General features: G+C 40.4%; 1 protein-coding gene across 1 annotated transcript in view; it reads right to left on the bottom strand.

Moving 5' to 3' along the window:
- The window catches only part of CAB39L (calcium binding protein 39-like), a gene marked incomplete at its 3' end in the record, with an annotated part of 110,009 nt that overhangs the window by 1,950 nt on the left and 82,998 nt on the right, over positions 1-25,061 (bottom strand). Inside the window, exon 8 of the mRNA XM_006837696.1 lies at positions 16,962-17,105. Coding sequence (XP_006837759.1) covers positions 16,962-17,105 — 144 coding nt within the window. The remainder of the gene's footprint in view (positions 1-16,961; positions 17,106-25,061) is intronic.

The raw sequence follows: 25,061 nt of genomic DNA on the forward strand, positions 1-25,061 counted from the left end.
TTATCCACTAGCTCAGGCACCCCTATAGTAACCAGAATGGAGGTACGCAGACAGCAAGGGACCAACAAAAAGATACAAAAAAAAAAAGGATGTCCACACCTCTATCTCTGCGGCTCTGTCAGGCGTCCGTGGCTGCTCTGATCCTTTCCCCGCTTGGCCCCACACCTATACTTACCACAATTAATGTTAACTTATAGAAAGCCCCTTGTTCATAATTCCTGACTGAGGAAAAGCAATCATTCACCTTTCATATCCATCTTGTTGGTAGCTAGTTAGGGATGCTTAAGAGTTATGCATGGACATTTTTACTTAAAAAGCTTTTTTTAAAAAAAAGCTTTTAAAAGTTTATGAATTTTTAATTAGAAAATATTTCCAACAGAAAATATCAGCATACATCAATATGTTGTTGTTAGATGCCATCAAGTTGGTTCCAACTCATTACAACAGAACAAACACAGCCTGGCTCTGCACCATCCACACAATCTTTCCTGTACTTGAGTCTATTGTTGCAGCTACTGTGGTAATCTGTCTCACTGAGGTTCTTCCTCCTAACTCCCTCTACTTTACCAAGCACGACGGCCGTCTCCAGGGATTGGTGCTTCTTGTTATCCTATCTAAAGTACCTGAGACAAAGTCTCACCACCCTAGCTTCTAAAGAGCAATCTGGCTGTACTCCTTCCAACACAGTTTGTTTTTTGGTGTCCACAGTACTTTCAATATTCTTTGCCAACATCATTAATTCAAATGCATCAATTCTTTTACAGTCTTCCAAGCATCCTCATTATACAACTTTCACATGTATATAAGGTGACTAAAAACATCATGTCTTGGGTCAGGCACACCTTAATCCTCAAAATGACATCTTTGTGCTTTATACTTTAAAGAGGTCTTTTGCAGCAGAGCAGGTTTGCCCAATGTAATACGTTGTTTGATTTATTTTTTAAATTGTAATTAGAATAAACATTTACAGGGTGAATTGGTTTCCAATCAACAATACATATACATTTTATTTTGTGACACTGATTGTAATCCCCATGATGTAACATCACTCTTCGCACTTTCTCCCCTTGTTTATCATTTCAATTGGCCCTTCTTTTCTACCCCTTCCTGCTTTCTGAGCAAATACTGCCTTGGTTGGTTGTTCTATGGAGTGTATACGCCTCTGAAGTTGTTGGTAGAGGCCTTTCTATTGTTTTGTTCAAAGTTGAGCCAGGGGAGTTCCATTCCAGGCCTAAAAGTTGACCAAGGGCCATAGTCTCGAGATTCCATCAGTCTCGATCAGACCAATAAGACTGGTTTTTTGTTTTTGTTTTTTAATGTTTTATTGTGAATTATGTGATAGTTTACATGGGAGAACATTAGTTTTACATTCATTCTATCGTATATCGTCTCATTGCCATGGTTACAATCCCCTCCATGCAACCCTTCCCCCATACCCCCCAGGTCTTCAGCATACAGTCACTCTCCCACTCTGGATCTAAAGTCTCCAGCTGCTCATCGCTCCACGTCATCATCTCTGGCTCCATTTCAGGCACCACTGCTTCTCTGGGTAGGGTCCCGCTCTCTTCTCTTCTCCCTTCATGGTCCTAGGGACCTCCACTCCTAGACTGAAAAGTTAATCACTCCCCTCCTTGCTATAAAACATCTACCTTTACATTTCTGACCCTCACAAAGTCCTGATAACAATTATTCACTATTGTATCACAAGAGACCCGTCTGTATTTCATTGCATCAGCTCTGCCTAGTCAGACTGATACTATTCACTGTAGATTCTACCTTCCTCCAGGCCCTCTGGATCTAGGTTCCCTCTTGAAAGCTTGTAAGCCAGTCACTTCTTGCCTTTGTAGCCCCCCACCCCCCATTTTGGGTAACCAATGTCCAAGTTGCCCATCCCTGTCTACTCTTTATGAGGATAGGGTGGGAATGAGTCTTGCTGTAAGGACTTGTTCCCTCTTTTGAGCTACTAATTCCATAGGTGTAGGTCAAATTCATCAAATTGTATGAGAATACTTTTTTTTTCCCCTCTCCTGTTTACTTCTGGTTGAGCTCTAATCATCCAGTCACTGAAGCCAGGATAAGTGGGTATTATCTGCAAGTGTGGGTGTTCTTATGCATATGCCCTCTCTTCTTATCAGCTGGACGCTTCACTTTCCACTCTAGCCCTCTGTGGCTATGTCACTGACTCTGGGCCCAAGAGTCCCCAGGTCTTACCACACTGCTGGCTAACCAGGTATTCACCCGGGTTCACAGAAGTCTATTGAACGTTGTAGGGCTTAGCTCACTGCTTCATTGCTGTTTTTCCCTTACTTCCCCTTATGGGTGTCGAGTGTGGTCACCAATCACAGCGTGTATTCCCATTGAAGACTGGTCTTTTTTAAAAAAAACTTTTTATTGTAAACTGAGTAAAGGTTTATAAACAAGATCATCGGTTTTACATTCAACAAGTCATACACTTTGTTTCATCTCAATGACTGAAATCCCCTGCATGCAAATGGTTCCCATTTCCATCCCCCTTCCTTTCCATCCCCCCTTCTCAACTCCATCCTTAGGTAAATGCTGCCCTTTTGTTTCTGAATTACTGTCCTTACCATAGGGAACAAAACTCAGTGTTGTTGTGCCTCCCATATATTTTTCTACTTCTTGGCTGAAAATTGGGCGAGGGTGGGATCCTTTTTAGACCTGAAGGGTTGTCAAGGGTCATAGTCTCAGGTTTCTCCAGTCTCTTTCTAACCAGTTGTTGTTGAGTGCCGTTGAGTTGGTTCCAACTCATAGCAATCCTATATAGGGTTTTCAAGGAGCAGCTGGTGGGTTTGAACTGCTGACCTTGTGGTTTGCAGTCCAGTGTTGATCCTACAGCACCACGTGTATGGTCTTTTTTAAAAAATATTTTTATTAATAATTTTGAGTTTTGTTCCACATTTTCTCCCACTTTAACCAAGACCTTCTAATGTGATCCCTTTCAGAACCTTTGGTAGTGGTTGGTAACTGGACACCATCTAGTTCTTCTGGTCTCAGTTGTGAAGACTGACGTTCCCTTAGTCCATTGGACTAACTGATTCCAACATCTTCAATTCTTATCACTCTTCTTTCTCCCACAAATGGAGAGACCAATTGTACCTTACATGATTGCTCATCAGCTTTAAGATCCCAGATACTACTTTAGCCTGGTATGTTTTATGATTTGGGTTTTGTTCCACATTTTTCCAAGAAGCAGCTGGTGGGTTTGAACTGCTGACTTTGTGGTTCACAGTCCAGTATTGATCCTACAGTGCCACATGTCTGGTCCTTTATAAAATTATTTTTATTGATAATTTTGAGTTTTGTTCCACATTTTTCTCCCATGCTATCCAGGGCTTCCTATTGAGATCGCTGTCAGAAGGGTTAGCAGTGGAGGTTGAGCACCATCTAGTTCTTCTGATCTCAGGGTCGGTAAGCTGGGGCTAATTGTTTCCCTTCTCCCTTGATATTTCTTTATTCTTCTTTGGTCTGCACGGTGGAGAGATGACTGCTCATAAGCTTTTAAGACCCCACTCACTGTCACTAAAGTAGGATGTAGAACATTGTCTTTGTGGGCTTCATTATGCCAGTTGACCTTAGTGTCTATGGCCCTGAGCCCCCATGTCCAGTGAGTCATTCCCTCAAGGTGCTGGGTTATGGCTAATAAGTTTTCATAACTTTGTTCCCTGTATGCTCTATTCTTGTAGTCTTATTGGCTATAAACTTTCATTTATAGATCTCAGAGTGTGATTTATGGACCTCTCAAGCGTGGTGAGAGAAAGGCAAATACCATCCATAACTAAGATATTGCTAGGTCAGAAAATTTAAAATATTTTGTTCTCCATTTTAACCTTAAGGCTTTTTATGGGGGGGGAAAAAAAAAAAAAAGTCTTTGACACCCATATATATTCATTCATTTCATTCAAGTTATATTGCCCTTATTGTCTCTAGAGTTTGCTATGAGCCTGCAAAAGGAGTCCTGGTAGTGCAGTGGGTTAAGCATTGGGCTGCTAACCCCTAGTTCGGCAGTTCAAACCCAACAGCCACTCCAAGTGAGAAAAGTTGAGGCTGTCTGCTCCTGTAAAGATTCACAGTCTCACAAACCCCAGGGAGCAGTTCTACTCTGTCCATTAGGATTGCTCTGAGTTGGAACTGACTGGACGACATGGGGGTGGGAATGGACCTGGAATGCTTTACATGCAGGTTTGAAACTGATTCCTGTTACAGTTACGAGGAAGTTACCCAAAGCAAAACTCCATTCATGGTAGTATAAAAGAGCAAAAGCAGTTTATACTAAAGGTTCCCCATACTAAATGAATGCAAAGCCGAGTAGTAAACTAGACTATTAGGCAGTACTTGTTAGCACTGATCAGATAATTAAATTTTCTTCCTGTTTAAGAAAGAGACTCTTATGGGTAGTAGGGTTGCTCAGCCAGTTATTGCAATTTCTGTCAATACATTGCACACCAGTACAAAGTTGAACTGGAAAAAGTTGTATAATAGATATACTCGCAATGACAAGGCTGCTTATGGACAAGAGGGCTTCAAAGAGTGAGTGGGAAAATTCTATTATCTTTTCATTCCATCTGTCTGTGAACTTTCTGAAGCCCCCTTGTATGACCAAGATCCTCATGGGATTTGGTTTGGAAATTTAGAGTCATGGTTACATGAAACAGTGCTTCTGTGCCACCTCCTAGTTCACTGCACAGTGCCTGCAGTCTTAAAAACTTTGCAAATGGCCATCTAAGGCATGACAATTGGTCTCTATTTGGAGCAACGGCGGAAGAAAGAGTAAGGAATAGGAGGAGGACATGGAATGTGAGGCTCAGTGACTCATTTGCCATGAGATCAGAAGAACTGGATGGAGATCAGCTACCATTACTGAACATCTTGATCAGATTCTATAGAATTCTGATCCAAGGGGCAAAATGCAGACCAGAACACCATAATTCAAAATCTCAGACTCTAGACTTCCTGGAGCCATTAAGGCTGAATGAACTCTTAAAACTATTTGTTGTTGTTATTAGGTGCTATTGAGTCACTTTTGACTCAGCAACCCTGTGCACAACAGAACGAAACACTGCCCCCGTCCTACTTCATCCTCACAATCATTGTTAGGCCCACTGTTGTTGCCACTATATCAATCCATCTTATTGAGGGGTCATCTTCTTACACATTGACCCTCTACTTAACCAAGCAGAATGCCCTTCTCCAGAGACTAATCCCTCTAAAATATAAGATACAACGTCTCTCCACTCTTGAGTCTAAGAAGCATTCTGGATATACTTCGTACAAGACAGATTTTTTCTCTGGCAGTCCATTAATTAACTAATTAATTCAAATGCATTAATTCTTCTACAGTTTTCCTTATTTAATATATAGCTTTCACATGCATATAAGACCACTGAAAACACTATGGCTTGGGTCAGGTACGCCTTAGTCCTCAAAACTTACATCTTTGCTCTTTAATGCTTCAGAACGGTCTTTTCAGCAAATTTGCCTAATGCAATATGTTGTTTTATTCTTGGCTGTTGCTTCCATGAGTGTTGGTTGTGGAGCCAAACAAAATGAAGTTTGTGATAAAGAAGTGGTTGGTGGGTAAAGCTGAATAATAGTGGTATTAACTGGGCTTCCCTGTAGGCTCATGGATATTATCCTATCACAGACAGTGTTGTACCTCATGACTGATCTGGATATGTTCTTTTTGACAGTGAATGCAACACCATTCCTCTTCAATTGTCATTCCCGGCATAGTAAACCATGTGATTGTCAGATTCAAAATGGCCAATACCAGTCCATTTCAACTTACTAATACCTAAGATAATGATGTTTATATGTTCCATTTCATTTTTGACAACTTCCCATTTTTCCAGATTCACACTTCGTACATTTCATGATGTTCCGATTTTCAATGGCTGTTTACGGCTGTTTCTCTTCATTTTGAGTTGTGCCCCATCAGGAAATGAAGGTCCCACAGGCTTTTCTCCCACGAGCTTTACTCCATTCACTTTATCAAGGTAAACTTTACCTTGAGGAGGCAGCTCTTCCCCAGTCGCATTTTAAGTGCCTTCCTACCTGAGGGGCTCATTTTCTGGCACTATATCTGACAGTGTTTCTCTGCTATTCATAACATTTTCAGTGACTAAATGTTCAGAAGTAGTTTATCACTCTTTCTTCCTAGTCTGTCTTTGTACTTGTCCATCATGGGTGACCCTGCTGGTATTTAAAATACCGGTGCCATAGCTTTCAGAATCACAGCAACTCACAAGTCACCACAGTACGACAAATTGACAGATGAGTGATGGCTGTTTGGTTTTAAGTGGAAACTGTCAGTTTAAATTTCTAGGAGATCTGTGTGCATGCGTAGTAGAACCCTCCAGGTGTGGGGGTGGGGTGTCCATTCACTCAGGCATCCCCTCTAGTCACCAGAATAGAGGTGCGCAGACACTGAGAGACCAATGAACAGATACCAATTAAATAGTCCAAGTTTTGTAGGTACTTTTCTTGTTGTTGTTAAGTTCTTAAAGTCACTTCTGACTCATATCAACACTTTAGAGTGTTTCCAAAGAGCAGATGGTGGGTTTGAACCACCAACTTTGTAGTTAGCAGTTCAGTACTTGTTCTACAGTACCATACCAGGAGTCTGTAGGTACTTTAGTAGGAGGAAAGTAACTAAGTGATTACACCAGTAGTTGGTAGGTACTTTTGTTGTTCTGAAGGAGCTCTGGTCATGTAGTGGTTATGAGTTGGGCTGCTAATCTCAGGACCAGCAGTTTGAAACTACCAGCGGCTCCACAGGAGAAAGATGAGCAGCTGATGAGTTTGAACCACTGATCTTGTGATTCAAGCTGAACTTGTGGTCTAGTGCTTATCCTCCAGTGCCAGACCAGGATCTGTAGGTATTTTAGTAGAAGGAATATAACTTAGTGATTGTGTATACTTTATTGTTTGTGTGTGTGTGTGGTAAAATAATCTATGTAACAGCATTTGTCAATTCAACATTTACATGTACAATTCAGTGACATTACATTCGTATTGTGCAGCCATCATCATGATCTATTTCCAAATGTTTTCATCACTCTGACCAGAAAGTCAGTGTTCCCGAAGTAATACCTTCCGATTCCAACTTCCCCCTGCCCATGGTAACCACTAATCATTTCTGGTCTCTATGCAGTTGCCGGCCCCAGATATCTCATATCGGTAGGATCATACAATATTTGTCCTTTTGTGTCTGACTTACTTCACTCAAGGTTCATTCATGTTATTGCATGCATCAGAACTTCATTCCTTTTATGGCTGGTTAATGGTCCACTCAACGGCACTTAACAACAACAACAGTCCACTGCGATGGGCTGTCATATTTTAATGATCTATTCATGTGTTAAGGAGCCTCTGGTAGCAGAGTGGTTATGAGTTGGGCCACTAACCTCAAGGTCAGCAGTTCAAAACTACCGGCAGTTCCATGGGAGAAAGACGAGGCTTCCTGCTCTCATAAATATTACAGCCTCAGAGGTGCTATTCAGGATCACTATGAATCGGACCTGACTCCAAGGCACACAGCCACCAGTCACCGTTCATGTATTGGTGACACTTGGTTCTTTCCCCCAATCTGGCTATCATGAAGAGTGCTGCAATGAACACTGGTGTATAACTATTGCTTTTTCTTTTTATAAAACAGCCTTATTGGGATATAATGCACATACTATATAGTCTGGATTCTCATCCTCCACATTAAAATAGCAGTTTTGGATTTTGACTTGAGCAATGACAAAAAGCACTAAGTTATAATATTTTATAAGAGGTGTGCTCTGGTATTGCCAATTAAGTTTTGATGTATTAGTGTTTGTTTTTTAATATTTTATTGTGAATTATGTGATAGTTTACATGGGAGAACATTGGCTTTCCATTCATTCTATCGTATATCATACACCATTTCATTGCCATGGTTACAATCCCCTCCATGCATCATCAACCAACCAAAGGGTATACCTTGCAAGCCTGCCCCCGGGATGTCAGCACACAGCCCCTCTCCCATTCCATCTCTGCCTCTATCACCAACATTATTGTTTCTCTGGGTAGGGTCCTGTACTTCTCTCTTCTCCCTTGATGGTCCCAGGGACCTCTGCTCCTGGACTGCAAAGTCAATCACTCCCCTCCTTTTGCTACACAATGTCTACCTTTACATTAACAACCCTCACAGTCAGTCCTGATAGCAATTATTCACAATTGTACCACAAGAAACCTATCCCCATCTCCTTTCATCAGCCCGATGTATAAGTGTTTTAAGTCTCTCTGTTGTTGTTATGTGCCATGGAGTAGGTTCTGATTCATAGCAACCCTGCACAGGGTTTCCGAGGCTGTAAATCTTTAAGGGAGCAGAGAGCCTCATCTTTCTCCCGTGGAACAGCTGGTAGTTTCATACTGCTGACCGTGACATTAGCAGCCCAATTTGTAACCACTATACTACCAGAGCTCCTTCTAAGTCTCTATACATAGGCCTTATTTACCAAAGAAACTCAGTCATTCCTGTTGTTTTTTCCCTTAGCCTCCCTGTGTTCTGTACTTGTTCCTTCAGTGAATAAGCATCCAGAAGGGCTGTGGGGTCTCCTTTTATAAGGATCCTTAGGAAAGAGTCACCTACTCACCAAGAAGACCAATCAAGATGCTTTCTCAAGATCTCCAGACTTATGGAGGAGAAGTTTATTCCAGAGAAGCCTGACCAGAGTGGAGGAAAACGCCAATCTCTTGTGTATTAAGTCCTCACTCAGCTGTCACATTCTCCTGGATGCTGTACATCACTTTCATTTGTCTTTCACAGGTCTATGAACCTGCACTTTTACTCCTGGTTTCATCTACAATTTACAAATCATTTGTGACTCTGCTCCTTCCAAGTTACTATCCCTGGAGCTTCAGAGCTTCATGTAGCAGGGGTTTTCAGTGAGTATGTGAATGAAGTACAGTCTAACTCACTACCCAAGCCTCACATGGAGACAGGAAACAGAACTTCTCAGATAAAATCACCTGCACAAAAAGTGCATTCCAGACCCACAGTTGATCAGTTTCTGGACGGAGTTTGCTAGGCAGGAAAGATCTAAATATATATACTCAAATCAAAACCATTTTTACTATTTCACTGTATGATGCTTGTCAAAGATTTTGCCATAGAAGATTTTTTTTTTTGAAGGACACTGGCTTATTACCCAGCACCCTGTTCTCCATCATATACTCACATTTGAAAACTGATATGAGGGTGAATTCCTTACCAGATTAGGAAATAAAAATACAGGACACACAGTTAAGCTTGAATTTTAGAGGAGCAATAAATAACTGTTTATTAAGTATATCCCATGCAATATTATCCCTGGCAATAATACTATTATCCCTGAAATTTGAATGTAGCAGGGTAGCCTGTGTTTCACCTGGACACCTTACTGGGTTCAGAGGCACAGAAACATCCATTCATTCATGTATTTAGTCATTTAGAAGACATACTGAATATACAAATGCCAGGAATGTTACCATAGTGGTTACGAATCGGGCTGCTAACCCCAAGGTTGGCAGTTTGAAACTACCAGCTGCTCCACGGGAGAAAGATGAGGCTTTCTGCTCCTGTAAAGATTTGCAACCTTGGAAACCCTGTACAGGGTCGCTATGGGTCGGAACCGACTCCACGGTACTTATCAACAACAATAAGGAATGTTAGGCAGTAGCTCATACAGCAGTGAAAAAAAATCACCAAAATCCCTGCCCTCAAAGAACTTCGATAACATAAACAAAGACAGAAAACAGGGGCTTAGCCATTTCTAATCTGCCCACTGGTGTTCCCATATTTCTAGGTAGGTAGGCGTCCTGGTGTGGCGCTGTAGGATAAGCACTGGACCAAAAGGTTGGTTTGAACCACAAAATCAGAAGTTTAAACCCACCATCTGTTTCTTGGAAACCCTACCCAGGGTTGCAATGAGTCAGAAGTGACTCGACAGTATTTCACAACAACAGGTCATAGAAGGAACATGGGGTTTAGAAGATGAAAATTCCCGGATCCATGTAAGTTTAGGCTAGCTACTTTGTCTCTCTCAGAGAAAGTTTCCTCACCCATGCAATAAGGATAATATACGTGCTTTACCTCACAGATAGGGCAAGGATCACATGAAATACTACGAAGTATTCAAAAGTTAGTTGTTACTGTCGTTGCTTTGGGATTTTGGAATTCAAGTTTTCGTGCTCTACAAATTTCACATAATTGTAGAAATTAATGTATGTAACTACATATTTATTCCAAAATAACATAAGAAAACCACTTAAAAATTTCTTATACTTTATAATACTCACAAACATTAAGTATAGGCTTCATTTTCCTTATGAATTACTGAAAAATCTTTTTAAAGCAGGTAGTAATAATAATGGCTGCAATTCTAGAAGCATTAATTTATCTATACCAAGAAATTTAGAACACAGGTTACCTGGCCAACCAGGTGGAAGATATCATATTTGTGCCCAATTCCATATCAAATAGAATATGGAAATTGTGCAATGATTAATATAACATGCAAGTAAAATTTTGCTGAAGATAATTCAAAAATGGCTGCAGCAGTACATCAAAGGGAGTTACCAAAAATCCTAATTTGATACAGAAGACGCCATGAAACAAGGAATATCATTGCTGAGGTAAAAAGGATCTTGGATAAAAGCCGAGAATACCAGAAAGATGTTTTCCTGTGTTTATTGACAATTAAAAGGCACTTGATTGTGTGGATCATAACTATGGATAACATTGTGAAGAATGAGAACTTCAGAACACTTAATTGTGCACATGTAGAACCTATACACAGACAAGAGATAGTCGTTCAAACAGAACATGGTTTAAAATCAGAAAAAGTATGCATCAGGGTTGTAAATTTCACCATACTTATTCAATCTGTATGCTGAGCAAATAATCCAAGAAACTAGATGATTTGAAAAAGAACACAGCATCAGGACTGGAGAAAGACTCCTTAGCAACCTGTGATAAGTATATGATACAACCTTGTGTTCTGAAATTGATGAGCATGGATCACACCTCAACATAAAGAAAACAAAACTCCTTACAACAGGACCAGCAAACAACATTGTAAAACACAGAGAAAAGATTGACGTTGTCAAGGATTTATCTTACTTGAACACACAATCAATGTCCACAGAAGCAGCAGTCAAGAAATCAAATGATGTAGCGCACTGGGTAAACCTGTTGCAAAAGACCTTTGAAGTGTTAAAGAGCAATGACACTTTGAGGACTAAGGTACACCTGAGCCAAGTCATGAAATTTTCGATAACATCGTATGCTTCCGATAATTGGACAATGAAAAAGGAAGAGTAAAGAAAAATGGATGCATTTAAAGTATAGTGTTGGCAAAGAATATTGAATATATCATGGACTGCCAGAATGAACAAATCTGGCTTGAAAGAAGTACAGTCAGAGAACTCCTTGAAGCAAGAATAATGAGACTTTGGGTCACATACTTAGACATGCTATCAAGAGGGTCCCATCCTTGGAGAAGAACACCATGCTTAGGAAAGTAGGGGGCTCCGCGAAAAAGAGGAAGATCCTTAACAACTTGGACTGACAGTGACCACAAGAATGGACTCAAACACAGCAACAGGTGTGAGGATGGTGCAGGACTGGGTCCCTGTGTCCTTCTGTTGGACACAGGGTTTCTATGACAGCCCCTAACAACAACAGTGGTAATAAAGAATTCAACAACAGGCCTGACAAACAGAGCCATAACTTATATATTTATACACTTGTTTGATGGTGAGGTTAAAGTTATTTGGAAACACCCATTGGAAACTTTTCTATAAGGAGAGTTGATCATTTTATAAAAATTTAAAGAAAGTATGTATGTTTAAGGTAATATGGAGAACTGAGAATAATAGTGGCACAGTAAGGTTAAATGAGGACAATATTTCAAAGTAGTTGACAAAATATTAAGTTGTCAGTTGATTAAAACACTTTTTCCATGTTTCATTAAAACCTTTGGAAAAATTATTAAGGAAGCCAGTATGGAACAAAAGGGACAGTCAGCTTCTAGCTGCTTCCTATATGCACTTGGTCTCAGTCCCTTTCTGCAGCAGCAGGCTTCCACTTAATAAGCCATAACTGACGCAGCTGGTCTACTAGCAAATGGGTTCTTAGGAAAGTAGGTAAGTCGTGTTTAGTGTCTCACTACATTATTCTGAAATTCTGCCTTCTTCTCAATCAGACCATACGGAAACTGCTCTCATTTAGTATTTTCTTGTTGTGTGCACTTTTTTTTAGCTCAATTGTCAACCTGAATTTTTTATTTTGGAATAAGCTAGGGTGGCAGCCTTTTGTTTCCATGGATACAGCTATTGTTGCCAGCTGCTAACACCTTGAGTAACAGAGTAGTATGCGCAGGGTCATTTTTGGCAGTGGCCTAGCTTGAGTACCAGCAGTTTTGAGAGGTGCGTCAAATGGCACTGACCATCCCTGACACAGTGTAGTGGGAAGTGGCCGCATGGGCCTTTTACTATTAAGAAGGCTAGCTGGAAAAGGAAAATGAGATCAGCTAATAGTTGATTCCAAATTCATACTGATCATGTCTCTGGGATAGTCAGGATCATCAAGACAAAAGGTTGCATGAATCTAGTACTTTAAAGCTTTTAATCTGCAATGAGGAAATGGACCCAGCTTTGCCCAGGTCTCTGCTGGCAAGTGAGCCAGAACAAAGACCCAGGTCCCTTGACTTCATATCCTTTGCTTTCTAGCCACACCATCCTGCTATTAAGAGTAGAAAGCATTTGAAAATGCATCTCATTAAGTCTATGAAGTTATCAACAAGCTGAAAAATGAGCCATTAACAATTTGACAAAGACAATTTTAGTAATGTGCTGTGCCTTTTCTATACCTCCTGGAAGGTGCTTTGGGGGGGAAACTATTAAGACAGAACTGTGAAAAAAATCCTAGGACTCAGCTGTTAGTTGTTTCTAGGTAACAAAATACTATTTATGGCAAGTAAACAATTTAGTTCCTACTTTGGTAGAAGGAACATAAAGTACAAGGAAGGCCCAATTTATACACATACAAGTAAACAAGTGGTCAACTATTTTTAAATGTCCCTAGTCTGCCCCAATAATTAAAACCAAACTTGTTGCTGTTTAGTAGATCCCAACTCAAAGCGCCCTGTAGGACAGAGGAGAACGGCCTGATAGGGTTTCCAAGTCTGTAATCTTTACAAAAGCAGACTGCCTCATCCTTCTCCCCCAGAATGACTGGTGGGCTCGAACTACCAACCTTTCAGCTCGCAGTTAAACACTTGTAACCACTGTGCCACTGAGGCTCTTTGTCCAATAATTGTTGTTGTTAAGTGTCACGGTTTCTGAGGAGCAGATGGTGGGTTTGAACTACCAACCATGTGGTTCGCAGTCCAGTGTTGATCCTACATTAGGTGATCTAAATTCTGATCTGCTCAGAGGTAGAATTACGTTCTTTTTATTTTACCACTCACTGGATCCTTCTACAATACTGCATTTTAAAATAAAATCTATGAAATGTGCTTCGGTATATGATGAGATAGTAAATTGTGTGAGTTGAAAGTCACGACCAGCACACAGTTTGCATAACACCTTTAGAATGCTTTCTTCATCTGAATGCTCTGCTCTCTAGAGGGTTGATCATTTGAAAGTGCGTACGCATTTTACAGTCCAATAGCACTCTACTTTTCGTTTCATCCAGTTTGAGTTCATTTTTTTTATTATGAAATAATTCTAACCTGACACACCCCAACTTTATAAGTACACTCTCCTACTTTCCTGCTGTGACTCTGTAGGAAAAGCACTGGATCTGTACAAGGTCGGTTTGAACTGCGAGGTTGGAAGTTCAAATCCTCCAGCTGCTCCTTGGGTCACTGTGAGTTGGAACCGACTTGAAAGCACTTAACAACAACAACAATTTTCTGTTTTAAAAGTTAAAAATGCTTACTTTTTAACTGGAGACTCTTTACCTGGGCTTTATTCTGTGTATAGTGGAGGACAGCATTTCACATATGGATACTCTACAACCATTTATAAGGAGCTCTGGTAGCGTAGTGGTTATGAATCGGGCTGTAAACCGCAAGGTCAGCAGCTTGAAACTATCTGTTCTGCGGGAGAAAGATGAGGCGTTCTGCTCACGTAAAGATTTACAGCCTCGGAAACCCTGTACAGGGTCACTATGAGTCGGAACCAACTCCACGGTACACAGCTACCACCACCACAACCATTTATTGTCCAGTTAACCATTTCTTCAGTGATTCATAATGCCTCCAGAAAAAGTACCAGGTTCCAAATTTTTATAGGTTTATTTCTGGGTTCCTTTATTTTGTTTTGTTGTTCTATTTATCTATTTCTGTGCCAATACAGTCCTGTCTTCATTTACTGCTGTTAGTGTAGGTGTTGTTGAGCAGATTCTGATTCATAGAGTGCCTATGTGGCAGAGTAGAACTCACTGGGTTTTCTAGGCTGTATTTTTAAAAAACTTTTTATGGTGAATTGAGTGAAGGTTTACAACCAAGATCATCAGTATTACATTCAACAAATCACACAGTTGGTTTCATCTCACTGATTACAATTTCCTCCATGCAACAACAGTATCCCACTTCCTCCTTGGGGTTCCAATTTGTATTCTACCATCTTTCCCATCCCTTCTCAACTTTGTCCTCAGGTAAATGTTGCCCTTCTGATCTTGAATGATTGGCCATTCCTCCATTGGTGAGCATATCTTACTAGAGTTGGTGTCCCTCCAATATACTTATCTACTGCTTGGCTGAAAACTGAGCCATGAGGGTGAGTTCTGTTCGAGACCAGGCTCTTTCTTTCTCTATAATTTTGAGTTTTGCTCCACATTTTCTCCTTAGGTTGTTTATCTACGAGAGCAGATGGCCAGGTCTTCCTTCCACAGAGAGGCTGGGTGGGTTCAAACTGGTGACCTTTTGGTTATCAGCCAAGCACCACCGATGCACCACCAGGGCTCCTTTTCATTCAGTCTTAATATCTGGTAGAGTAGGTTCCCCTACTTTATAGTCTTTAAATCTGTCATAGATAATCCTAGGTTCTACTGCATTATTTATTTATTTATTTATTTATTTAAGTTGGCTTGCAGTCAGGGGCTATTATTGTACCAAACACAAACAATTAGAAACTATAGCTTTCAACACTGACATCAGCACCAGTGTCATGAGATTCTCCCACAACGAGCCATTCGTAGGAACAGGACTGTGGAAATCCTTTGCCAATGACTCAATTCTGACTCATGGTGAGCCCATGTATGTCAGAGCAGAATTGTTCCATAGACTTTTCCCACACAATATTGAACAGGAGTGGTGATAAAGGTACCATATCAATTTTACAATCAGCTTTTCAAGTTCCCAGGAGAACCCTTTTGAGATTTTGAATGGAATTTATAATTTAGAAACTGTATTGTTTTAGTGACTTCTGGGGTAATAAAGATCTGATGGCTCAAAGATCTATTATATTTTTTTACCTCTCAAAGTAAGGATCACATACTTTTATCAATGACCACATCTCTCATTCTATAGACTTGAAATTTGACCCTTGAATATAAATTACAAAGACCATAAAACCTGGAGGCTCTTTGAACCCTTAATTCCATTTATTCTAAGAAATAATCCTAGAAATGGAAACGCTAGCTGGATGCATAAAGAGCTCATTACAGCATCACTTACTGTGGGGACAAGCAAATGACCCAAGTTTCAATGACATAGGAATACTTAAGTCAACCAGGCTGGACAAGGATGCCAGTAAAATTGTTGGCTCTCCACTGTGCTCTTTAAATAATTTTCTGTGAGAATATGGGATCAAATCAACAGCAAACAGCAACTGGAAAGATTAGACAGGAAGCTTAGGGGGAGAGGAGATTATGTCAGTACAGGAAGAACAAATTGTAGAAGGAGAGAGAGAAAGGCTGCAGAACTCGAAAAATATAACCAACATCCCTGCATTGCTGTACTGACAGCTGTGTACGTTTTCAACATCCCCACTCACTCTGAAAACGATACAACACAGCAATGAAAATGTTCACTTGGGGTACAACATTAAGGAACCCTGGTAACATAACGGGCTACAGGTTGGACTGTTAACTACAAGGTCAGCAGTTCAAATCCACCAGCTGCTCCATGGGAGAAAGATGAAGCTTTCTGTTCCTGTAAAGATTTACAGTCTCGGAAGCCCTATACAGGGTCAATATGAGAGTCAGACCCAATTCGACAGCATACCACCACCACCTCCACCACCATGGTATAGCATTACGTGATTAGAATTAGGATATCAATTGTTCATACAGTGTAAATACAAGTTAAGCTGTGGAGGAAACTCTGAAACAAGTGCACAGGCTAAGAAAATTTACTAAGATGGTCACATTAGTTCAGTTAGGACATGGAGGTTACTATCTCCGCTCTGCCGCACATTTTAATCCCCTTTTTATCTACTTTCTCAGGTTCTTGGAAGATGATTTTATTCCTCTTATAGTAACGAAAAATGTTACAAAGAAAAAAATACGGTGTTGTAGCAAAACATGTTTTTTTACAAATGTATTTCTAAATAAATAATAAAAATAGTACCAAAGTGCTCTTTGCAGTGCTTTGTTTAACGTTCAGAGGGTGACTGGCGGGAAGCTAAGGATTCTGAATCAGACACACAGGTTTGGTTTCTAGTTTCATCAATGATTGTTTTTAGCAACTTTTGAGGAAATAGTATCACCTATTTTCTCAGTGAGAAAAATGAAAATATTTAAAGATGTGGGTCAGTTAGCAAACTCTTTAGCTATACAATGAAATACCTTTAAAATTTCAACTAAACCACACAACACAATTTTATTTATTTCTCAAGTATAAAGAAAAGGTCTTAGTAAAATGTTATTGCTTGAAACTAGAAAAAACCAAAAACAAACCTTCTTTCTCTAGCTTTCATTTTACCTTAAAGACATGAAAGGCCTCAAACTGAATGTTGGGGCTTTTATCTCGAAGAAGGTTCATCATCAGTTTCAGGTTCTCGGGTTTGCTGATGTACTTGGTCATAATGGCAAAGTTGTGTCGGTCCAGGATCAGTTCACCTAGCAGCTACAGGAAAACACAAAATCAAAGATGTCTATCATCTGTTGGTTAGTCATCTTATTATTCAAAATATATCTCACTTCTTCTCAATGGGAAATAAAATCTAAATGTGGCCTAGAATGGGACCATGAAAAATTTGAGGATCTCAAGCATATCTCAATGCTCAAGCACTCTATTGTAACAAACCCTCACTACCTTTAATCTGAACTACGGCAAAGGCATACAAAATAGTTTCTTCTTCAGTCTTAACCCTCTCAATCCATTCTCCACATTATGAAAACCAGCTCTCTTCCTGTCACTAACGTCACTTAAAAGTGAATGAATAAATAATCAAGCAAATCTCTAGATTCCCAATGATCTAGAGAAAACATTAGGCTCCTCGGGGAATGGCAAAGCCCTCTGTGTTGCCAGCTGCCTCCCTTTCCCTCAGCTTCCTCACTCAGTATTCCCCATTCATCTGCCTCTGAGGCTTCACTCCTCTTGCCCCAACTGTTTGAGAAACCTGTCACTTCACCTGTGTCGATACTCTACCCCTCCCCTTCCAGGCCTAGCTCCAACGGTACATGTTTAAGGAAGCCTTCTCTCCTGTCCTCATCAAAAGCTCCTCTGTAGCCCCAGTGCTCTTTGTCTTTTCTGATGGGACTCCCTTTGTCTTGTGCGAAGCTATTTGTGAGGCTGTTTTAAATATAAGCTTCACAGGGCCATGGATCAAATCTTGCTCCTCTGTGTACCCTAACTGAGGGGTGGGGATGAGTTGAGCTCAGGTGGGAGGGGGGAGTCCTCTCCCCAAAATGTAGAAAAGAAAGCAGTTTTATTATTGAATAAGCATATTCAGAGTATAATATTATAGGTAATCTGTGAAAAGGTGATTACACAGATAAAATGCTGGGCTGCAATCCCTAACGTCTGTCCTCAGGGTGAGAGGGCTTGACAGATGCCTTTGATGGACACCCTTTCACAGTTCACCCTCAGAACCAAGGTAGTCTTTTTGTTTCAGCTGACTGACTTTATCCAGAAACAAAAGGAGTAATATAATTTTTCTTATCCCTGTGACAAGCAGATGATTACACTGTGGAGGAAAGGTACTTAGGTTAAATTCCCCAGTGAATGGGAGACCCAAGGGTGTTGGCTTCCTAGAAGTTTCCATTTCAAAGGCATAACTCCCAAACCCTTAAAACACCTACCTGGGTTGTAAAGCCAACAAGAGGCTTAATTAACTTCTAAAAGATACATACAGAGCCCCTGACACACACACACACCTCAGAAGAAAAGGTTAGAGAACAAATTCAAACCCACTAGGTTTCCCATGGGAATAATCTAGCTGAGAGGTAGAAAGGTCTCAGTCCCTTTTGGTTAACAAGATACATTCATCTTTAAATGTACCCTTAAAATTTCTACATACACACATGGAATGTACATTTGGTATGCATTAGAACCTGAAATGTAAAAGCCTGAAGTCCAGGTTCTAACTCCATCTTTGAGTCTTACCATCAAATGCCACCTTCAGGACATGAACAGACTTCTGACACAGTTAGTGAGAATTCCAGGAGCACAGAAAGGGATATTTTGCACTTAGGAAAGGTAAAACTTCAGAGGTGTTCTCAAAAAGGGTTGAAGGAATTCAGCCCAGGCAGCTCTAGCTCTTGGCAAGATGAAGAGCAGTTATTCTCTCTTCTTTCCCTTTTCCTAGCCTGTTGTTGTGGTTAAGTGCCATGGAGTTGGCTCTGCTTCACAGAGACTTTGTACAGGGTTTCCAAGAAGTGTCTGGTGAGTTTAAACTGCCAACCTTGTGGTTAGCACTCCAGTGCTTATCCTACAGTGCTATATCAGGACTCTCCTCTTCACTATTATTAAAAGTACCATGGACCACCAAAAGAATAAACAAATCTGTGATGGAAAAAATGCAGCCAGAATACTCCTCAGAAACCAGGATGGCGAGACTTTGTCTCTCCTATTTCAGACATACATCAGAAGGGACCAGTCCCTGGAGAAGAACATCATACTAGGTAAAGTGGCGGTCCAGTGGAAAAGAAGAAGACCCCCAGCAAAATGGATTGACACTGTGGTAGCAGTAATGGGTTCAAGCGTAACAATGATTGTGAGGATGGACTAAGACCAGGCAATGTTTCATTGTGTTGTGTCGGAACCTACTCCACGGCACCTAACCAAAACAACAGGCTTTTTGAGCCCTGGTGTAGCATGTTAGGACAAGCACTGAACTGGAAACTGTAAGATCAGCAGTTCAAATCCACCAGTTTCTCTCAGAAGCCCTATACAGGGTCACTATGAGTTGGAATTGACTCGATGGCATAAAACAACAATGATTATTAACCTTAATATACTGTAGGTTCTGTAATGTTCTTTGGGCTTGGACAGAGTCTGTTCTGATGATATGCCAGTCCATTTCCAACCTTAGTTCCTCTCTTTGCTATGTAAATTGAACAAAATCTTTTTTCACTACTATAAGTTGTAAATTTCCCCTAGGACAGTTAAAGTCTATAATTGATTAAGCTCAGATTTTTTGTTGTTGTTGTTAAGTGCCATAGAGTTGGTTCAAATTCACAGTGACCCTGTATAGGGTTTCTAAGGAGCAGCTGGTAGGTTTGAACACATCAATGTGTACTACATGGGGATGCTGCTGTTGTTGTTACGTGCTACCAAGTCAATACTGACTCATAGCGACTGTATGCACAGCAGAACGAAACACTGCCTGATCCTGGGCCAACCTCACTACTGTTGCCACACTTGAGTCCATCGATGCTGCCACTTGGCCAATACATCTCACTGGGAGTCTTCCTCTTTTTCTCTGACCCTCCATCCTAAATTCTATCCAATCTACCATCTGCTAATACAGTTTCACTACTTTTCTGAAACAATAAATTGTGTTACATTACTTGGTTACAACACTGATTCTTTTTTTAAAATGTTTTATTGTGAATTATGTGATGGTTTGCATGGGAGAACATTTGTTTTACATTCATCCTATCATATATTGTTTCATTGCATGCATTGTCAAACAACCAAAGGGTATATATACCCTGCAAGCCTGCCCCCCAGTCGTCAGCACACAGTCCCTCTCCCTCTCTGGGTCTAGAGTGCCCAGCTGCTCAATATATCCATATCATCATCTCTGCCTCCATTTCTGGCGTCACTGTTTCTCTGGGTAGGGTCCCATATTCCGCTCTTATCTCTTGATAGTTCCAGGGACCTCCACTCCTGGACTGCAAAGTCAACCACTCCCCTCCTTTTGCTTTACATTTAATTTACGTTAACATGTAACGTCTAACTTTACATTTCCAATGCTCACAGACAGTCCTGATAACAATTATTCACCACTGTACCACAAGGGACCTATCCCCATCTCCTTTCATCAGCCCTGATAAGACAGGGATACTACTCAGTGGCGATTCTACCTTCCTCCATACCCTCTGAATCTAGGCTCCCTCTTGGAAGCTTGTAAACCAGTCACTTCATGCCTTTGTAGCCCACCCCCTTTTTGGGTAGCTAATGTCCAAGTTGCCCATCCCTGTCTACTCTTGTGTGGGAATGATCCTTGCTGTAAAGATTTGTTCCCTCTTTTGAGTTACTGCATCCATAGGTGTAGGTCAAGTTCATCAAAGTGTATCAGATTACTCTTTTTTCCCTCTTCTTTCTTCTTCTGGTTGAGCTCTGATCATCCAGTCATTGAAGCCACGTCAAGTGGGTATTATATGCAAGTATGGGTGTTCTTGTGCATATGCCCTCTCTTCCTATCAGCTGGTCGCTTCACTCTCCACGCTAGTCCTCTGTGGCTATGTCACTGACTCTTTTAGCCATTAAATGTAATGAATGACAAAATGCTGCATTCAATCATAATAAAAAGCCTTACAAAGCACTATTATCCTAAACAAATGGAAAGATTCCTATTTACTTCCTGGAATTCCGTATTTTTTATACCTTTTAATACATAGTGGAGTCTTGGTGTGATGCTGTAGAGTAAGCACTGAACCATAAAGTCAGTTTGAACCACATAATCAGTGGTTCAAACTCACCTGCCACTCCTCAGAAACGCTATAGAGGAAGGCTATGAAACAGAATCAACTTGAAAGCAATCAACAACTGTACCTAGTAAAATCATGCACTGCAAGTAGAAACAAAATACTTTATTTTAAACCCAGTTTCTTTTATGAAATTGGCCACAGTACAAAAGAAAAAAAAAAAAAAATCCACCAAGCTTTATTTAAAATTATAATCTTTCTTGGTTGTAATTAAATGCCAGGCCTCTGAAGATAAATTCCTAAACTCTGTCACATGAGGGAAAGGAATTTATATTTTAATTATTTTTTGTTGACACCAGGAATCTAAACATCTCAAAATAGCTCAACAAAATTTAGAACATGATTAACAACAGAAAGCAGGTAGCAACTATTCTTAAATGGAAAACAGCCTAATCTTACAACACTTTTATTTATAGGTGATTGTTAATGTTGTTCTGTTATAATACTCTAACCTCTTGTTTCTGAAATACCTCTGTACAAAAATATTATAGAGTCCAGAGACAGGAATGGGATTATGTCAAAATAGAATTCACTGCAAATACAGATCTAATTCCCAAAAGGAGAAACTAAAATTGCACCAGCAGTGCTCTGCAAAAGAATGTTTTCCATTGCAAAAAAGAGCAAACCGTATTTAATGAATTCAGTGTTTCTACATAAATGGATTTCACACTTCCTTTTGTTTCCTTGCATAACACAAGATTATTTTAGCAATTGTCTTTGCTTATAATTTAGTATCCAAAAAAGCTAAATTGTTAATAATCATTTTAACAATTTCTGCATTCTTCAATTTGCTTATCACTTTTTAAAACTGTCCAACTAGTGTTCCCATTTTACCACTTGTTGTTAAGTGCCGGCATGTTGTATTTGCAAGACATTTAACAATGAAGGATTTTTGGCAGAAATAGCAGTCAGTGTAGTATGTGCAGGTGAATTAATAAGAAACAAAAAAGATGTCTTTCAAGTGGGCTGGGGACAAGTAAGAAAGTAGGAAAGACACAGTTTGAAAAGGGAAAATTTAAAGGAGAGTTTCAAATGGGGCCTGCTTTGCCTTGTCACTGGGAAGAGCAGACATCTACTTCTGAATTGTTGTTGTGAAGTGCTGTGAAACAGTGCCGACTCATAGTGACCTTCTCTAGTGTTTCTAAGGCTGCAAATGTCTGTAGGATCAGAAAGCCTCATCTTTCTCTCATGGAGCTGCTGCTGGGCTCAAACTGCCGACCCTGTGGGTTGCAGTTCAGTGCTTAAACTATGAAGCTGAGAGGACCCAGGAAAGTGGAGTGAGGCTGAACTGGAGTACAGCCTGCTGACAAGAAGCAGTGAGGAGTGCATCCTTCTCTCCTTTTTCTACCCCTGCCCCCAATTTGCATTACTGATTGTACCAATCACACATTCACTGGATTAGCCAACTTCAGGTTTAAAAATGCAAATATATCCCAGAAGAAATTACATTTAATCCATACCCTCAACCTGGTGTGGTACCTTAGGATAAGCATTGGACAACTGGAAGTTTGTTGGTTCAAACCCACCAGCTGCTCCTTGGAAATTCTATATAGGATCCCTATGGGTGAGAACCGACCAAAAAGTACTTAACAACAACATACCTTAGTCCTAATTATTTATTTGGAAGAAATCAACATCTTATTTGAAGTCTGGAGATAAAGATAAGAGGAATGCTTACTTAGAGTAATTATTATTATTTAACAAATGTATATAGTTTTCCACATGGACCAGACTCTGCTCTAACCACTTTGTAAATATTAACAGAACAGGGCAAGGAAGAGCTGCAGGTTTCCCCAGAACAGATGAAGGCACTGGAAGTGAGCAGGGGACGATGCTAAAATAATAGGAAAGCAGAAGCTGGGATAGGGCCTAGAAAGACTTGTTACTTGAGTATGAGACAGTTACCTGACTCATGGTGACCCCCACCCTGGATGTGTCAGAGCAGAACTGTGCTCCAAGAAGGATTTCAGTGGTTGATGTGGGGGAAGCAGGTCACCAAGTCTTTCTTTCAAGGAAGTTCTGGGTGTACTCTAATCTCTCAGTAAGCACTGGAGGGAGCTACTGTTGGACCACCCAGGGATTCCTTGCTCACTTAGGGCCCTTCGTAAACAGAATTCTGAGCCTTAGGAATAAGGCTTGGCAATGCTACCACGCAGTCTTGTCTTCAGCAGCTCTTAATAAGGTCTCTGGGTGTGGGAGAACTTGGCCTTAATGGTATTGCTTTTACTTAGAGGCCAACTCTAGGGAGAGCAGACTGCAACATGTGTTTTGTTTTTAATCCTAGTTGGTTTCTTAATAAAGGAAAAGTCAATAAACAGTGTTGAAGGACTGGCTAAAAATAGTTATCCACATACAGCTGCAGCAGTGAGGGCACAGAGACAGGGCAAAGGAGTCACAGCAAACTCAAAACTACGGGTAGAGTGAGTTTACACCAGTGGAACCCCAAAGAGACTTCATTTATAGCCTTAGGGTAAAATTGCTTCTGATATTTACAACCAGCTATCTTTCTGGAGTCCTGGTGTGGCGCTGTGGGTTAACGCACTGGACTCAAAGTTGGTTTGAACTGCAAGATTGGCGGTTCAAGCTCACCAGTCACTATGGGAGTCCTGGTGTGGCACTGTACGATAAGCACTGGACTGCAAGGTTGGTTTGAACTGCAAAGTCAGTGACTCAAACTTACCAGCCGCTCCTTGGAAACCCTATACAAGGTTGCTATGCGTCAGAACTGACTTGGTGGCACATAACAACAACATTGGCTCTTTCAGTTCCAGTATTTCTGTTTGTTTTCTCTGGAGAGCATTTATCGTAATTTTTTTTTTTTTTTTAAGGAGGCTTGTTGGTGCCATGAGTTAAATATTGAACTGCTAACTACAAGGTCAGTGGCACATAACAACAACATTGACTCTTTCAGTTCCAGTATTTCTGTTTGTTTTCTCTGGAGAGCATTTATCGTAATTTTTTTTTTTTTTTTAAGGAGGCTTGTTGGTGCCATGAGTTAAATATTGAACTGCTAACTACAAGGTCAGTGGTTCAAAGCCACCAGCCGCTTCTGGGGACACAGATGAGGCTATTTATTCCCCTAAAGATCTACAGCAGTTAGTTCTACTATGACCTACAGGGGTCTCTGTGAGTCCGAATGGACTTCATGGCAGTGGGTATTTCTTTTTTAAAAATCCTAGTTTTATTCATGCATCATTTTCCTAATTTCCTTTAGCTGTTTTCCTTTAGTTCTCTGAATATATTTACTGTCCGATGCATTGTTCTAGGAATTTCATCATTTCAAGCAAAAATAATACAATGATGATATTTAACAACCTCAACTGCATAAATTGCTTGATGATAAATAGTCAATATATGATTATCTGTCAAAAAGCATGCTCCCTCTTTAGAATATCGGAGGATGACACTGAAGGGCAGAGATGCAGCTCTGGCCAAGGTCCTACACCCTCTGGAGCTCATTTGCCTCCCCTAGGCCAGAGGGCTGCTTCCCGGCGCTTTTTTTCGAGGGATGGAAGGCACATAAACAGATGTGGGTGCCACTGTTCTATTGGGTTCCCTGTCTGGTGTTATCAGGCACCTGTTGGCTATTATGGAAACGCAAATAGTAAATACCATTTGATATACACACACACACTTGTCCATGCACCCGTCACCACTTTCATTCTCCATACCATACTCTACTTAACATTTATTTTTAGTTCACGTTTTTGTTGTTAAGTACCATCCAGTTGATTCCGACTCATAGTGACCCTGCATAGGGTTTCCGAGTAGTGGCTGGTGGGTTTGAACCACCAACTCATTAGCAGTTCAGCGCTTATCCTATCAGGACTGCTTTAGTTCATATAACCACCTAAAAATTATGTATTTCTTTGTTTGTTTATCTAATTTCTATTGGCCCCCATAGAGCTGGGATTTTTTTTTTTTT

The sequence above is a fragment of the Chrysochloris asiatica genome, unplaced genomic scaffold (genome assembly GCF_000296735.1).
Source record: "Chrysochloris asiatica unplaced genomic scaffold, ChrAsi1.0 scaffold00022, whole genome shotgun sequence".
NCBI classification, from domain to species: Eukaryota; Metazoa; Chordata; class Mammalia; order Afrosoricida; family Chrysochloridae; genus Chrysochloris; species Chrysochloris asiatica.